This window comes from Neopsephotus bourkii, unplaced genomic scaffold (genome assembly GCF_033783945.1).
Source record: "Neopsephotus bourkii isolate Nb327-2 ecotype Australia unplaced genomic scaffold, CSIRO-AGI_Nbou_v1 NB_1131, whole genome shotgun sequence".
NCBI lineage: Eukaryota > Metazoa > Chordata > Aves > Psittaciformes > Psittacidae > Neopsephotus > Neopsephotus bourkii.
Genome location: NW_026901617.1, coordinates 313,484 through 330,051, shown reverse-complemented (window position 1 = coordinate 330,051; position 16,568 = coordinate 313,484). Strand labels below are relative to the sequence as shown.

General features: G+C 45.5%; 1 protein-coding gene across 2 annotated transcripts in view; it reads left to right on the top strand.

The window, feature by feature from the left end:
* The first annotated feature begins 221 nt into the window (after positions 1 to 221).
* FRMPD1 (FERM and PDZ domain containing 1) overlaps positions 222 to 16,568 on the top strand; it is a 28,003-nt gene continuing 11,656 nt past the window's right edge. For both annotated transcript variants that reach the window (XM_061362622.1, XM_061362621.1), the window contains exons 1-9: positions 222 to 322; positions 1,119 to 1,276; positions 3,180 to 3,282; positions 3,610 to 3,655; positions 6,117 to 6,224; positions 11,199 to 11,294; positions 13,514 to 13,639; positions 14,792 to 14,911; positions 15,217 to 15,353. In XM_061362622.1, coding sequence (XP_061218606.1) covers positions 222 to 322; positions 1,119 to 1,276; positions 3,180 to 3,282; positions 3,610 to 3,655; positions 6,117 to 6,224; positions 11,199 to 11,294; positions 13,514 to 13,639; positions 14,792 to 14,911; positions 15,217 to 15,353 — 995 coding nt within the window. The remainder of the gene's footprint in view (positions 323 to 1,118; positions 1,277 to 3,179; positions 3,283 to 3,609; positions 3,656 to 6,116; positions 6,225 to 11,198; positions 11,295 to 13,513; positions 13,640 to 14,791; positions 14,912 to 15,216; positions 15,354 to 16,568) is intronic.

Here is a 16,568-nt window from a genome sequence, read left to right as displayed (position 1 = left end):
AAGACTGGTTGGGCAGGAGGAATCATAGTGTTACAGATGTTAACGTCTTCTGTTAAAGAACATGGTCTTCCCAAGGTGCCAGTGGATCTCTTCATTGTTTAAAAAAAAAAAAAAAAAAAAAAAAAAAGTGATTTTGTGTTGGTAATTCTGAAAAGTGCCTAGAAGATTTCCTCAATCTTTTGTCATTCTGTTTTCCTGTGATTTCTGTCACTTTCAGGTAAATGGAAGATTTGGAGACTAACTTAATCCAGACAAGCAAAGCATGTAGAATAGAGCAAATGGTAGCAAAATGGCTTCACCGCGCTCTGGATGGTGCATCAAGGTAAGCATGTTTTCTGTGAAAGAAACATATGTGGATCACCTTTGATCAAAGACAGTGCAAGCTTGTTCTCAGCAGGAACAGGTTTCAGATCTTACTCGTTGTTTAAGCTGTTTGTGGGAAATATGCATACAGTAGTCCCTAGGGTCAGGAAGGAAAAAAAAGAAGGTGGATTTAAGCATCCCTCTTGGCTTCCAGGGACAGATGTTCCTGCTTTAAGGCATTCTTGTTTTGCAAGCCACAAAATTCTGCAGAAATACAACATTGCTTAATGTAAAATGTGCTTTTCTTGAAGGAAGGACTGTACTTCTCTTTGTGTCTTGCCATGGGCCCATGTTTTTAGCTCAAGACTGAGTTACACTTACAAGGGATCCTGGCCCACAGCTCCCTTACTTTCCTGAAGTCTGTGAATCAAAATTAAGGTAGAACAGATCCTGACAGAAGCAGAGACCTGTAAATTTTGGCACTGCCTTGCTGGTTAAAGGTGTTGCTGTGATCTTTGGAGGTCAGGGCTTACTGCGGGGCACACCTAGATTTCTCCCTCTGTGACCACTGGGTTGGGGTGGCTAGAATAGTTGTGGTTACAACCAGCTAGTGCCACTGGTTTTTTACCTTAAGCTTTCTGTGGAGCCTAGAGGATCATTTCTGGCCTGCACATTGCGGGGCCACCTGTGGGTACCCAGAGAAGTGCTGGCCTCTCTGTGTACTGACGCAGTCCACTGAAAATGCATGTGGATCTATGACCCTTCTATAAAGTATCGTCAGATTGTATCCTAATGACCAGTTTTGTGTCTCACAGGGGCAGCGTGTCTGTGACAAACAGCAGTAATGATGGCAGTAGTCAGCCTGCCAGCCGTGTCAAAATTACTGTCACAGTATATAAAGATTTGGTCCTCCATCATTATGGCTTTGAGATTTGTCCAAACCTTCCTCTTACAATTGCCTCTGTTACTCCAGGTAAGCACCATTTCCTTGTCCCTACAATCATAAGTATGAGAAGCCTGAATTGTCCCAGTTGGCCTTAGTGATGAACTCTGGCCAGTATTTGAGTTTTTCAGGTACTTCTGGTTCGCATGTAATCCCTGAATTTTAAGGGCAAAAGCCTGTGTGCCTATGGTGTGGAGAGTGCTTGAACATCTACTGCATTCGGATGGCGTGGAAAAATCTAAACTAATGGCAACTTCACTGCCAATTTTTAGCCTGCACTCAGACACAGCTGATCATCAGGGACGTGAAGATCTGTTTTAAAGCAAAGTTCTTTCTTGTGTTTTACCTGAAATACAAAGGAAGAGTTTAATCTAATCTTAGGAGTTTTTATTCCCTAGGAACTTATATCCGTGTAACACAGAGATCACTGCTAGTTACAGGCAGTCCAGGTGAAATTCTGCTTAAGTTGGGCAGATCAACTCTTCCAGTTATAAAAGGTATAACTCGGCTTTTAAGTTGGCTTGGGGGTTTTGAATAAAAACCTGTGAATCTGGTTTTTTTTTATATACCTTTTTCTTTTTTAATGAATGCACAAAAATGTGTGCTTTTTTATCTGTTGGTATGAGTGTGACATCCAGAGAAAGACTATGCTCAAGCTGGGCAGGTAGGTGCTGGGAGGGTGGCAGGAGGGCTGGCTTAGGCTCTGCCTCTAGCTGCCCAGTTGGGCTGTGGCATCCACCATCTGCCTGAGGGAATGGCCTGTCCAAGCTTGTGCTTGTGGGATGTTTATTATAAAGGCACTACAGTGTGGTCTCTGTCCTTTCACAGTGATTTTGAGTGAAATTTTCTCTTTTTGCCTCTTCCTATGGGAAACATGGATAAATTAGCTGAGGGTATTGGGGTCTAAGAAATGGGGAAGGAGGTTTTCTGTCACACTTTTTTCCTAATCAGAAAGAATCAACATTTTGTTAAAACTGAGGCATGAAGAAACCTGTCCATTTAAGTCCTGTCCTTTGCTGTGGGAGTCCATGGCTAAGAGCCATTTGTTTAATTCTAGGTGAGCGTGTTTTGCCTTTCATATATGCTATCTGGCCCTGGGATCTCCCTGAGGCGCAGGTGGAAGGTGCTGCGGGTTGCATGCTCAATCATTCATCTCAGACCAGAGGTCCACCTGCTCCTTAAACCTCTGGCATTTTCAGCTGCCACTCTCCTGGAAAGCAAAACTCAGAAACCATCTTTTCCCCTTGTTGTGGGTTCTCCCATCAACCAGCGAGGTTATGAAGACCTCCTCTCCCAGGTTGCACAGGGGGATAACCATGCTGGAAATCAAACCCACATCTCTCAAGGACTGCTGCATCAGTCTGGATGGTGGCATAGATGGTGAATCCTTGGTCTCGATAGTGGCATGCCAGGAGTGCCAGGCCCTGGCCCATGCACTGTATGTGGTCAGCCACTGGGATGTAACCAGCACGGTCAGGCCAGGGTGCAGATCCCGCAGAGAGGAGCACCATGGTGTGCTCCAGAGGCCTCTGTGTGCCCAATGCCTGCAGGCAGGTCAAGGCACTGCTTCTACCTCCCAGTCCTCCTGTGGTTATCCAAGAGCCTGTGAGCTATCCTGCTGCACCCTGGGCAGGGATGTGTGTTGGGCTGCAACAAGGAAAAAGGCAATGCATGAGAGTGATTTTCTGTGGTGCAGGGGCAGCTCATGGAGCCAGAGAACAGCCCAGGAGAGGTGGCATGGACATGGTCAGGGGTATACTGGCTCCCATCAGGATCCAGCATCCTATGGCCCCTTTTTATTTTGCCATCCAGAGGCAGTTGCTGAGGCAAGTGTGTTCCAGGCAGGATAAGGAGCTCACAGTGAGCATCCCTGATGGGAGGAGGTCTGCTGGTATGGTTCTGTCATGAGTAACCGTGTACCACTCACTCACAGGGAGCACTGCCGAAGGGAAGCTGCAGCCAGGTGACCAGGTCCTCCTGATAAACTCCACCGTGGTGGATGACCTCTCTGTTGAACGAGCGGCTGACATCATCAGGTGTGGTTCCTCATGGCCTGCAGAGAGGGCTGAATGGAGAGGTGTAGGGATGAGTTCTCACTAGGGGTTACAAGGGTGCACAGTGATGTGGGGCTGGCTCAGTGTGGGCCAGTCCCACAGGAACAAGTCTGCCCTGCAGCTGAAGGGCACAGCAGCCCAAGAGAGTGGGTTCCCTCACTTTTATCTGTCTTGGTTGGACTCTGCTGAGAGCCTTCCCTCACAGTGGGGATGGAGGGGCTGGAGGCCTCACTGGAACTATCTGCCATGAGACTGGGGGGAAGGCAGAGGCAGCTGCTGGCCCTGGCTGACTACATGTCTCTGTTACAGGGCAGCCGGTGATGAGCTCCTGCTAACGGTCCTGCGCTGCACGTCGGTAAGTGGCCTTTCTTCAGGCCTCAGCACTCCCAGCAGCACTGCTGCCGTGTGGCCCACAGGGAAGATGTGGCGGCTGGGCTGGCACACAGGGTACAAAGGCCTGACCAAAGCTGGAAGAGAGCTGCACAGGCTCTCCCCTTTTATGCATGCCCTTTGAAGAGGTTTTGGGGAGAATCAGTTGTAACTCCTCATAGCTCACCTGGGTGAAGAACCATGGTGGCTTTCAGAGCCCACCACATGCAGAGGCTTGCTGAACTGTTTAAGCCCATACTCATTGGAGCTGGAGGCTCCATCAGGAGCTGTGAGAGCCTGACAAGGCTCCATAGGGGACAGGAGGTCACAGTGACTGGAGCACAGGCAGGTTTCTTCAGCAAGCTGTGACCAGCCTGCTAAGAACAGCCTGGTGTGCTCCCCATGTGATGGAGCTACCTGAGACACGGGGACCATCCTAACATGAAAGATAGGTGCCAAGGCTGCAGGCCCAGCATCTGTCCTAGGTGCTCCTTGGAAGCTCTTGAGATTCTCCTTTTGACTGCTGGAAAAACTATTTTCTTTTTCTCCAGGCTCCATGTGGTTAAGGGCTGGGAACTGGGATTGGCTCATACTTTATTACAAAGCTTTGTTATAAAACTTTGGTGCTGACTGCCCATTTCTGTAGCATTAAATTCCCCAGAAGGCATGTACTGCCAATATGATGTGTTCATCCATGTGGATTTCAATGTGTATGTGTAAACACTGAGCTGCAAGGCAAGGTCAAAATTGGGTTTGTGTGCTTTTTGCTTTCTTGTGATGGCAAGTGGCCTGAGGGGGGGTTGCCCTCCACACCCTGGAAAGCATTCTGGGAGTGGTTTTTGTTTGTTTGGGGGTTTTGGGTTTTTTTAATTTATTCCTAGAAACAAGAATGAGAATTCTTTCAGAAGAGTTACTGAAGTTCTCAGGCTTAATGTCACGAAGTTTCTTGCCCGTTCAGTAAAGATACATTAAAAAAAAAAATCTCTTCAATGAATTTTTCCTGCCCAAAGTTTCCCATTCAACAGGTTTGCACAAAGCCAAAGTAACCACAAAAACTTTAAGCAAACCCACTTAACAGTGGCTTCCCTCTTTTGTTAATCTAATCTCCCTTGCATAGTACATTGACTGTCAGTCTTGCCAGGCTTGATCTGGCTCTGGAGACCAAGGGAAAAATGAATGAGTTTTATGAGGCTTAAATGCCTGCCAGAAGGGTTTCAGAGAGAAAAGGGTTTTGAAAACCCTTCATAGGATTTGGAACACCCTTCATGCATTGTTGAGAAGCAAATGGGGCAGAAACCCCTTTTTGTTTTTCCCTTTGCAGGTCATTTAAGGACACCTCTAAGTATGGTCAAGGCTGATCTTTGTTTTGGGGTTGTCTCTTGCCCCACTCTGAAGGCAGCTGTGCTTAGAGCTTAGAGGTAACGCCTCTCATCAATGGATACCAGACCCTCTGCTGGGGCTGCACTGGCCATACTAGAAGAGATATGGGAGGCCTTGGCACTCCTCAGGGCAGTTGTGGGGCATGATGCTCCATACAGCCCAGCAGACTCTGGAAGGGCTTGCTGGCCAAGCACAGAGAATCCTGCCTGTCTCCCGTCCTCTGTCCTTCCCAAATGGCCTCAGGGCAAGATGGTGCTGTGTCAGGTTAGGAGGTACCCGCGCTTCTGACAGGAGTGCAGGGATTGAGGGATACTGCTTCTGTTCTTCTTAGGGAATGACATGTTTTAAAAGATCTGGACATTTGCGAACAAGAAGTCAGTGGTTCCTAGAGTCACGTGGTGTATTGTGAGGTTGGTAGACCCCTGTCATGGTGAAAGCCTGGTTATGTGATATGGTTATGTGACAATAGTGTAATGGAGTCAAGTTGGCTTTTTAGTCTTGGGCAGTTTTCTTAAACATTTGCAACATGAGAGTATGGTCTAGAAACCCCAGCTGAGCTGGGGTATGCTGCATACATGGCTGTGTTCTTGTGATACACTGATAGGGGATTTTGTCTGTCACTGCAAGGCACTCTGCATGTGTTCATTTATGGTGCTGTGTAGCCTTACTGCAAGCCAGCTGTTGGTAGATAAACAGTTGTTCTGCAGGATTCTGGCTTCCTTGCAGGAGCTGGGGAGATGTGTAAACACAGTAGCTGGTTAACATGCAGTGAAATCAGGAGTGCAACAGGATGTGTTGCATGTGTCCACTTGGTGAACAACTGGGTCTGGGCTCATAAGGCAGCAACCACCCAGGTAAGTCTTGTAGCCCAGATAGGTTTTGCCTGTAGCAAGCCTGGAGGCTGAGAGAGTCCCAACATCACCTGTTCCTGTAAGTGTGCGGCAGTGTGGTGTGAGCAGCTTCAGTGTGGGCTGTGCTCGCACCCCTGCGTGTGCTGTGGGCCTATGCATCTTGTACCTAACCACAACAGACTGAGTTGCCAACCAAGTGCTCTTATTTTTTGTCAGGGCGGGCCCAAGTCATCATTTCTTACTGCAGAGAAGAGGGCAAGGCTGAAAACAAACCCTGTGAAAGTACGGTTTGCAGAGGAAGTGCTGGTGAATGGACACACACAGGTCAGTAGGGTATTGCTACAGCTGGATGCCATGAACAGTGCATGCTGGGAAGAAATAGGTCCCATCTGGGGACCGATACCAGGCTGGCTTAGTGTGGCCAAGACCTACAGAGTATCTGCACCTGGATATACATCCAGCCGTCTGGTGCCAACTTGTTTCCTAGGCCCATCTGCGATCAGGGAGGAAGCACTAGAATCTGTAGAGGGGCTCATGTTTTGTTTGCTTACTTAGACTAATGGAAAATACCTAATGAAGAGTCCCTCTCCAGCATCCTTGTAGGCCCCCTTCAGATACTGGAAGGCTGCTATGGGGTCTCCACATTCTCCATCTGAACAGCCTCAACTTTCTCAGCCTGTCTTCATACGGGAGGTGCTCCAGTTCCCTGATCATTCTCGTGGCCCTCCTCTGGACTTGCTGCAATAGCTCCATGTCCTTGTTATGTTGAGGACACCAGACGTGTACACAGCAATCTGTAGGTGGAGCTTCACATTAGTATCTGCCTGAGAGCTTCCATGGAGCTGTTTCAGACAGAGACTGGGCACCGGGGTTGTAGCAAGTGCAGAGGAGGGAGACAATCAATATGTAGTTTGTCATTCATTTAATGAGAAATAAAGGTTAGAGAAATTCATTTGTGTGTTGGGGTCCCACCGGCTCCAAGGTCAGGAGTGTTGTGTCCCAGCTAAAAGGATATGCGGCAAGAGGGCCAGGAGGCCTCTGTGGATGGATAAGGAGCTGCTGAGAAAACTTAGAGGGAAAATAGAATCTTACAGAAAGTAGAAGCAAGGACAGATGGCCTGGGAAAAATACAGGGATGTCATACAGGAAAGCAGGGACAGGGTCAGGAAAGCTAAGGCCCAGTTAAAACTGAGTCTGGCAAGGGATGTGAAAGGTAACAGGAAAGGCTTCTATAGGTAGATTGCAAACAAAAGACAGATTAGGAATAATGTGGGCCCTCTCTGGAAGCTAATGGGAGAACTGCCTACCATGGATTTGGAGACGGCTGAGGTTCTCAATGACTTCTTTGCCTCAGTCTTCACTGGCAAGTGCTCTGATCATGCCGCCCAAGTCTATGAAGGCAGACACAGGGACTGTGAGAATGGAGACATTAGGCCCGCTGTAGGAGAGGGTCAGGTTCAAGATCAACTTGAGAACCTGAATGTGCACAAATCCATGGGACCTGATGAAATCCATCCGCAGGTCCTGAAGGAGCTGGCAGATGAAGTTGCTCAGCCACTGTCCATCATATTTGAAAATCATGGCAGTCAGGTGAAGTTCCCAACGACTGGAAAAAGGGAAATATAACCCCCATTTTCAAGAAGGGGAAAATGGATGACCCAGGGAATTACAGACCAGTCAGTCTCACCTCTGTGCCTGGCAAAATCTTGGAGCAGATTCTCCTGCAAGGCATGCTGAGGCACATGAAAAACAACAAGGTGCTTGGTGACAGCCAGTATGGCTTCACTAAGGGGAAATCCTGCCTGACCAGTTTGGTGGCCTTCTATGACAGGGCTACAGAACTGATGGAAAGGGGCAAAGCCATTGATGTCATCTACCTGGACTTGTGCAAAATGTTTGAATCTGTCTCACATGATATCCTTGTCTCTAAACTGGAAAGACATAAATCTGTTGGATGGACCACTTGGTAGATAAAGAATTGGCTGAATGGCCGCACACAAAGTGTTGTGGTTAACTGCTCAGTGTCCAGCTGGAGACCAGTAATGAGTTGGGTCTCTCAGGGGTTGGTGTTGGCACTGATCTTGTTCAACATCTTTGTTGGTGACATGGACAGTGGGATTGAGTGTGCCATCAGCAAGTTTGCCAACAACACTACGTTTTGTGGTTCAGTTGATACACTGGAGGGACCTTGACGTGCTTGAGACATGGGCCTATGCCAACCTCGTGAAGTTCAACAATGTGAAGTGCAAGGTCCTACACCTGGGTCAGGGCAATCCCAGGGACAGCTACAGGTTGGGAAGAAAAAAGAGATTCAGAACTGCCTGAGGAGAAGGACTTGGGGATGTTGGTCAATGAGAAAATGAACATGAGCTGCCTTCAGTGTGTGCTCACAGCCCAGAAACCCAACCGTATCCTGGGCTGCATCAAAAGGAACGTGACCAGCAGGGCGAGGGAGGTGATCCTGCCCCTTTATTCTGCTCTCGTGAGACCTCACTTGGAGTATTGTGTGCAGTTCTGGTGTCCTCAACATAAAAAGGACATGGAACTGTTGGAACAAGTCCAGAGGAGGGCCATGAGACTAATCAGGGGACTGGAGCAGCTCTCGTATGAAGACAGGCTGAGAAAGTTGGGGCTGTTCAGCCGGAGTATAGAACGCTGTGTGGAGACCTCATAGCAGCCTTCCAGTATGTGAAGGGGATCTACAAGGAAGCTGGAGAGGAACTCTCTATTAGGAACTAAAGTGGTAGGTCAAGGGGTAATGGATTCAAACTTAAACAGAGGAAGTTTAGGTTAGGTATCAGGAAGAAGTATTTTACTGTGAGGGTGGTGAGGCACTGGAATGGGTTGCCCAGGGAAGTTGTGAATGCTCCATCCCTGGTAGTGTTCAAGGCCAGGCTGGAAGAAGTCTTGGGTGATGTGGTTTAGTGTGTGCCGTCTCTGCCCATGTCAGGGTGTTTGATCTTAAGGTCCTTTCCACCTCTAACTATTCTATGATTCTATGGTGTTAGCTTCCCTTTTCAACAGTTGGATACACTATAATATTAGCATGAAGGAAGAGTAAATAAATGTGTTATATATTTATGACTATTTCTGGAAGAACACTGTTCATCATAGACAGCAGCTACTCTGCTTGAGTGTTCAGAACTGTTCTCCTTTCAGTGGACTGATGTATTAAGACAGCCAAAGTGGGTATTATGGCCCCGAAAAGCTGCAAAGCTTCCTGTTTCAGTAAATAGACTACTCACTACTCTTGTCATCTTAATGGAGCATTGCTAAATGATCTCTGTGGCAACTGCAAGGAGCCCAGAGGCTGTGTTCTGCAGTTGAAATCTGAAACCCCAGTTTGGGAACATAAATTGTTAATAAGCCTCAATGCTACACAGCCTTCATTTTCTATTGCAAACTGATTATGTATTTCTGTATAATGGAATGATATGCAAGACACAGGTCCCTCAGGATCCTCAGGCAGCATCAGTCAGTGTGTTATTAGAAGCTGTGGGCCTAGCTGTAACATGGAGTAAATCAACCTTGCACCAGACAAAACAGGAGGGGTACATCTGCTTAAGACATAGCAGAAGCTTTCAGAACTAATTCATAGTAGACTATTAGAACCTCAAAAATAGAGAGAAATCCCATGTGGGTGCTCTGGCCATCTGATTGGATCTGGCAAAGGGAGTGGTGATACTTAATTTGTCTATGAATTTCTATATAGATTTTAAATTCTTGTATGTGCTGACTGTAGAAGGCCTCATTCATATGATAACTTGTGACTGTGGGTCAACCAGAGAAAATGTGCAGTTAGTGTAAACCAGCATCACTTTTCTTAAATTGATGGAGGACCCAAAGCCTGTTAAAGATGTGATGTGTTTGTGCTACTCAGCATGCAGTTACAGCTTGGTCTCAGGAACAGTGGCAGTGTTCACTCTTTTTTCCTCAGTGATGACTGTAAGCAGCTTGAATCCCATGAAACACGGAGGGGAGGAGCAAGATTCAGATGTGGCTTATGTTTGTTCTGGTAATACTTCCAGGGTATATGCGCTCTCTGTCAAGATAGGCCAAGGTTGTGAGATTTACAAGGTGTTGCACAGAAAATGAACATAGGAGAGATCATCTTGGGAATGTGTTCTCAGCCTCGACACTGTAATGGCAACTAGATAAAGATTGGAGGAACATGCTTGTCCAAGAACATAAGAAGGACGTCCTGAAAGGGAAGTCCAAGGGTGGAGGAGTAACTTTCTCAGCACTGGAAAACAATAACACTGAAAACAAGAAGGAATATGCAGATGAGTTGTTCTAAAGAAGTAAGGTGGAAAGCTAAAGGTTGCAGCTCTCAACAGCCCTAGAAGGACAGAAGCCAAGTTCCCAAAATTTCAGAGCACCCAGTGGAGGTGCTTTTGTTATGGAAGTCAGTGCCTTTTCTAATGCATTTGAGATCCATCTCAAGAAACTCTGGTGGTATCATCTCCTGTTTGGGAAGCCCCAGAGACACAAATCCTGAGGGAATGCTCAATAAAGTAACTTGCATGTTTAGCTGAATCCTACAGCTTTCTTGTGGTGTGCAAGATCCATTCATGGAGTGTTTAGGTAGCTCTGAACTTGAAGTCATTTCTTCTGCTATTGGGAAAGTGTCAGCAAGGTGTTTAGTGCTGCCTGGTGCCCAGGAAGATGTCTTTTCTGGCAGACATCACTGCTTTTCTGGTAATGGAGTTGCATAATAGTCCGGGTTGAAAAGGATCTTAAGAGCATCTAGTTCCAATCTACCTGCCATGGGCAGGGACATCTCACACTAGACCATGTCACCCAAGGCCCTGTCCAACCTGGCCTTAACACTGCCAGGGATGGAACATTCACATTCCTTGGGCATCCTGTTCAGTGCCTCACCAGCCTCACAGTAAATAACTTCCTTATATCTAGCCTGAACTCCCCCTGTTTAAGTCTGAAACCATTAGCCCTTGTCCTATCACTACAGTTGCTGATGAAGAGTCCAGAGAAGATGGCCCTCAGCTTTCAGTATCTGCCAAATCTTCCTATATCATGTGGGAAGTGACCTGCAAGCATGTATAGGCTATGTGTATCTGTTGCACTGGCTGGAATTTTATGGTAAAGGCATTTTGTTATGCTCTTTCCTTTGTTCCATGCCATAAGCATCATCAAGGAATAAAGCTTGGTTCCACATAAGAGGTTTGCAAAAGCAGATAAAGATTTTCGTTTATACTAGCATGTGCTGTGTCATGCAGAGCAGACTAGTGCCTCGAGGCTTAACATCCAAGGATTAGTACTGTTGATTTTGTTCTGCAGGGGAATTCTCTTCTTTGTATGCCCAACGTTCTCAAAGTATATTTGGAAAATGGACAGACGAAGGCTTTCAGGTTTGAGACAAGCACTACTGTCAAGGTAACAATGCTTGGTTGTCTGCCTTTATTCCCACCATCTGAATTCAACCCAGTAGTAAAGGTACATCCAGTGGAATTTGCAACCTCTTGGTTTTATTGGCCAACTAGTGAAACTGGATTGCCAGCTGATGCTGAGCGTACTGGATTTTCCATGTTCTCTGTGCAGAGGAAGTGTTGCTTTAATTGACCACTCTTTTCTTCTCAGCAGCCAATTTTCGCAAAACTTGCAAGAACTTGGCTATGAGACCATTACACTTCGTGAAGTGTGATTGAAGTTGGGCAGGAGTATATAGGTTGGTGGGAACTGGCAAGTCAGCAGCTGTCCACTCTAACATTGATTTCTTTGGAAACCACGTGACAGAATATAGAGGAAGTTGTTTAATATAGCAGTGACAATGTGCATCCATGAGAGGGAGAACAAGACCTAGAATCTGAACAGTGGAGTCCAGGTTTGGCTATCATGTGGATATCATGTAAATTCAGCAAGTGCAATTGTGATGGTTGTTCCTTAAAGTTCCTGTCTGTGCAGCCTCATTTTTGCACTGGTGAAATGTTTATGTTTCCCTGTGGAGACATAAAACCTGATTAACCTCTTGAGGGGGAAAAGCAGTACCATCTACCTAAAATCACTTGTGCTTGGAGGCATAATAGACAGGTTACTGCCATTCTCTTCAAAATACAAGGTGCTGCTTTCCAGAGCCACTAACAAGCACTTTCCAGAATTTCCATGCTTAGACATAGACTTACAAACCTTAAGATTTTCTAGCCTGATCTTCAGAGTTGATTGGAGTTTATGTTGGAGTTAATAATATTTGCCTGTGCATAGTGATTGAAGGCCATATTTTTTTTAAAGGATATATGATGTCCTGCAGCAGTGCAGTTACTGTAGAAAAAATACACCATAGACAGGCTTTCTGGAGTTATCAGGCTGAAAGAATATTAAGGGGAAAAGCAAGGAGATTTTATTTATAATGCACTGAAAACTTTTCTCAGAAAGGAGAAATTTATTGTCTAGTTCATCCAAACTTCACATAACTGTTGTGGTTACCTATGCAAGTAAGTCTATGCAAGTCTTGTGACTTCCATGGCAGAGAAAAAGAAAATAATGAAATAAAGCAGGGAGACAGTAAGGAAAGGGGAGATGAGTTGTAAAGAGAGATCTGAATGACCACCTGCAAGGGATTAATTTCCAAAAGATGGATTAGCTCTTCATGTTAGGTTCAATTTGCTCACCTCTGATCTGGAACAAATTTTTCTGTACTGGAATTGAATGCAACCCTCACTAGCATCCTAACAGAAACACACAAATGGGTAAAATGCTTCCCAGGTTAGGTGCTTTCAAAAGTTCCTCTGCTGTTTAAGAGATCTTTGCTTAAAACTGAGGTGAGTCAAATAGTTGTGCTTACCTTAACAGTCTTGACTGAAGAAAGGGACTTCTCTTTCAATTCAGTCAAGCCTTTTATAATGTTTTCTGTTTGCCAAAAACAAACCCAGTTATTTTCATGAGACTTAGTATTCCAACAGAATTCTCCATATAACAGGAACACCAATTTCAATCAAATTAGGTAAGATTTGTACAGTTATGCTCTCAAATTCTTGTTTATTGTTGGGCCACCAGTTCTTTGCAGTTTCTTCAAAAAGTGTCATAGAGTTCTAGAAAGCTGGAACAGTCAACAGCAAACACTTGAATCAAGGGTGACAGAAAGTGCTCAACACCACCAAACTAAAAACTGTAAGGCTGAAACTTTCAGCATGGCTGGCTCTGAACACCATCCTGCTGACTGCCTGGCTGGCATGTTCTTGTGTTGCTTAGACATCTGGCTGGGATAGCATAGCAGCCAACTGCCCAGCTTGTGCTTGGTGTCCCAGAGAAGTTGCCATCTCCTGTATCTCCATTTCTGATGAACTTGCAGGCTTTCACTAGCTTTGAGACCTCTGTGGTTTGTTTAGGTCAACGTGCTCAGAAACCGTTAGTGAAGAGGGAAAGGCAATACATAAAGGCACTGGTTTCCTGTGAAACAGTGCTAAAAATTTCACTGTGTTGTAGCACCAAGCATGTTCTTGGCTGCAGAGAATTTTGTCTGGCCACTGCCCTTTCAGAGCTTTTCCACATGGCTGCCAGCAGCAGGCTAGAATCATCCACATTCATGCGATATACTAGCAGTGTTCAGCAGCTCTGTCTAAATTCTGTTTGACTAGCTATGGACTTTCCCTTCCCAGGACATTGTTCTCACCTTGAAGGAGAAGCTCTCAATCCGGAGCATTGCGCACTTTGCCCTTGCTCTGGAGGAGCAGTACAACGTGACAAAGATCCACCTGCTGCACGAGGAAGAGTTCATCGAGCAGGTGAGAAGAGCCCCTTGCATGCCCCTGCAGTCATGCTGTGAGGGGGAAGAGGGATCACCAGCACAAATTAATTTTGGCCAGTGAAGTGCAGAGAAAACTTGGCTCTGCAGGTATCACAAGAGGGTGTGAGCTTGGCCCCATCTCCAGAGGTGCTGTCCTCTCCCTGTTGCATGTGTTACTACAGCATTAAGTAGAGCTCCTGGAGAAATGACACTTTCAGAAGTGTCTCACTCCATTCAGAGTGCTCACAGAACGATACCCACGGGCTGTTTGGACTGCGTAGAGCAATTAAAGGGATGAGCATGTTTTGTGCCACCTGCCAGATAGGCCAGTCTACAGAGGACTGTTCCAGAAAATCTTAAAATAGCTGTGTAGCCAGCTGTTTACTGTTTCCTAGGTGGTCAGAGAGTTAACCCAGCCAGGTGCCACTTTGATTAAATTCTAAATCAAAAGCGTAACCTCTGCAAACATGAGGTTAGTTCTCTTAGTAATTCTATTGCGCTGCTACTAATTCTCAACTAATCTAATTTGTGAGAATGTGCCTACCTGGGAGTCTTATGTCCATGCTGTTGACTTTGTTGGTCAGTGTTACACTGTGATGCAGAGAGGTTCAGTAGCTAACGCTGTCCAACCACTGAGCATGTGTGCGTGAGAATTTCTGCTTCATTTCAGATGGTAAGTCTGCATGGAATTTTCCCAGACTAAAATATGCTAATGTGTAACCCAGGGGACATTGTATTGATATTATGATGAAGATCCGAGTGTCTATTTAGGGCTGCTGTTATCTTAGACTGAACATAAAAGCAGGGAAGCTTTGACCTTTCTCTGTCATTATCATATGGCCTTGCAGCATCTGTCCTGGTTATACTGCAAATAGATGAGATCAATGGATATTTAACGAAGCTTTGCTTTCAAAGAACTTCCAAGCTACCACAGGGAGAAGCAAAAACCAGGACAAGAATCTAAGATAAAATTACAAACATTAGCAATGTCTCCTTGTATTTGCTGAGGACAAATGGCTAATCTGCAGTCATCCCACTTGACAGTATCTTTAAATTATTTCTGAGTTCATACAAGGCAGAGGCTTACTATGCATTTATGAAGTGAAGAACTACTGCAGTCCTTTGGCATGATGCTGTTTGTCTGTTGCAGGTGGTCCAAAAAAGAGAATCTCAGGACTACCGGTGCCTCTTCAGAGTTTGCTTTGTCCCAAAGGATCCCTTAGACCTCCTGCAGGAAGACCCAATTGCCTTTGAATATCTCTACTTGCAGGTAAAATCGAGGCAGTCCGTGCTTTTGGATCTCTTCTCATCCAGTTCTCATTTCTGCTTTAAACCAAAACATACTTCAGGCCAGTTCATTTACATGAATGTGAAATGCAGAGCACTTAGGAACAGAGCATTCGGATTCAATTTGTCTTAAATTCTTAAATCAATTTACATTCTTGTCTTTTTTAACAGAATGAGATTGAAATTAGCTGAGTGGCTCCCTTTATGACTTACAATAGTTATATCAGAGGCCTTAATCTCACTTCTTGATCTCACATCATCATGCTAACTCAGCCATATTTGTTCCAGAGCTGCAGCGATGTGCTTCAGGAAAGATTTGCTGTGGAAATGAAATGCAGTGTGGCATTACGTCTGGCTGCTCTGCACATACAGGAGAGGATCTATGCTTGTGCTCAGCCACAGAAAGTATCCTTGAAATACATTGAGTAAGTTCCCAAATTTCTGTGCTATGTTGTAGCTAAGTCTGGCAGAACAGGGAGCCAACTAAAAGTGGCATCAGCTCTATGTTTACCTGTGTTTAGCTCTGGATAGAAGCCTGTCCCTGACCCAGAAAGACTGCAATCTCTTAGTTGTGCCAGTCATTTTAGGTCAAGGTGGCTTCAGAGCCTGTCTTTAGCCTGCTGAGCTGCTTGAATAATATGTACAGTATAACATCTGGACATATGCCTAAGCAGAGGGAGATTCTGATCTGTAGATAGAGCAGGGACATAAAATCTCTCAGTTATGGTTACTCAGGCTGCCCCTGCCACTATACTAAGATTTGCATGCAGTAGTTGAGAGAGAGGATATTAATCAACTCTGCACAGCCACTACACCCTTTCATCCACCATAACTGTTTTAGAAATATCTAATTTCAGCATAAGTAGTAAGTCCTGTGAAGTAATGGGATCTAGAAAAACAAATACCGAAAAATGCTTTCACAAGCAGTGAGTGTGCTGTGCTGCATGTCCATGATGTTAGACTGCACTTGCAACCTGAAGAACAGCCCTGCTTTAAGAATTTGTGATGAGCCAATCATTAAAAACAGACATTTGTGTCTGCCTCCATCAGCCTGGGCAAGTGCTGCTGATGCCTGCATACAGGCAGACATACCCAACAGTGTGCAGTTAATGAAGAGTGAGAAGTGACTTCAGACAACTGCAGCATTCTTAGTTCCTGGATATTTAGTCCTTGGGCTGAATAATGATCTACATTTTTGGGTGTAGGGAGCTGGAGATGTTACATAATGATCTTGTAACCAAAGTAAAGTTAAAGAACCTTCATCCTCTGGGAGGCACAGACAGACTGGGACCATTATGCTGACAAAGCTTGTAGATTGTCTCCTGTATAACCATGTAAAAATGGCCATTCTGCATGAAAGTGCATGTTCCTCCAACCCATCTCCTGTCTCAGTAGCAGAAGCACATAAAAGTGAATTTGAGTAAGGTAGTCATGTTCCATGAGCTACACCCAGACATGTTACAGCACCCTGATCTAGTTGGAAGATGTCCCTGCTCATTGCAGGGGTGTTGGACTAGATGGCCTTTGAAGGTCTCTTCCAACACAATCTATTCTATGATTCTATGCTTCTATGACTGGCATGGTGCCTTTGCCCTTCTCTGCCTCTGGTCAGCTGTTGTTCTGCACATTGTTGTGTTGCT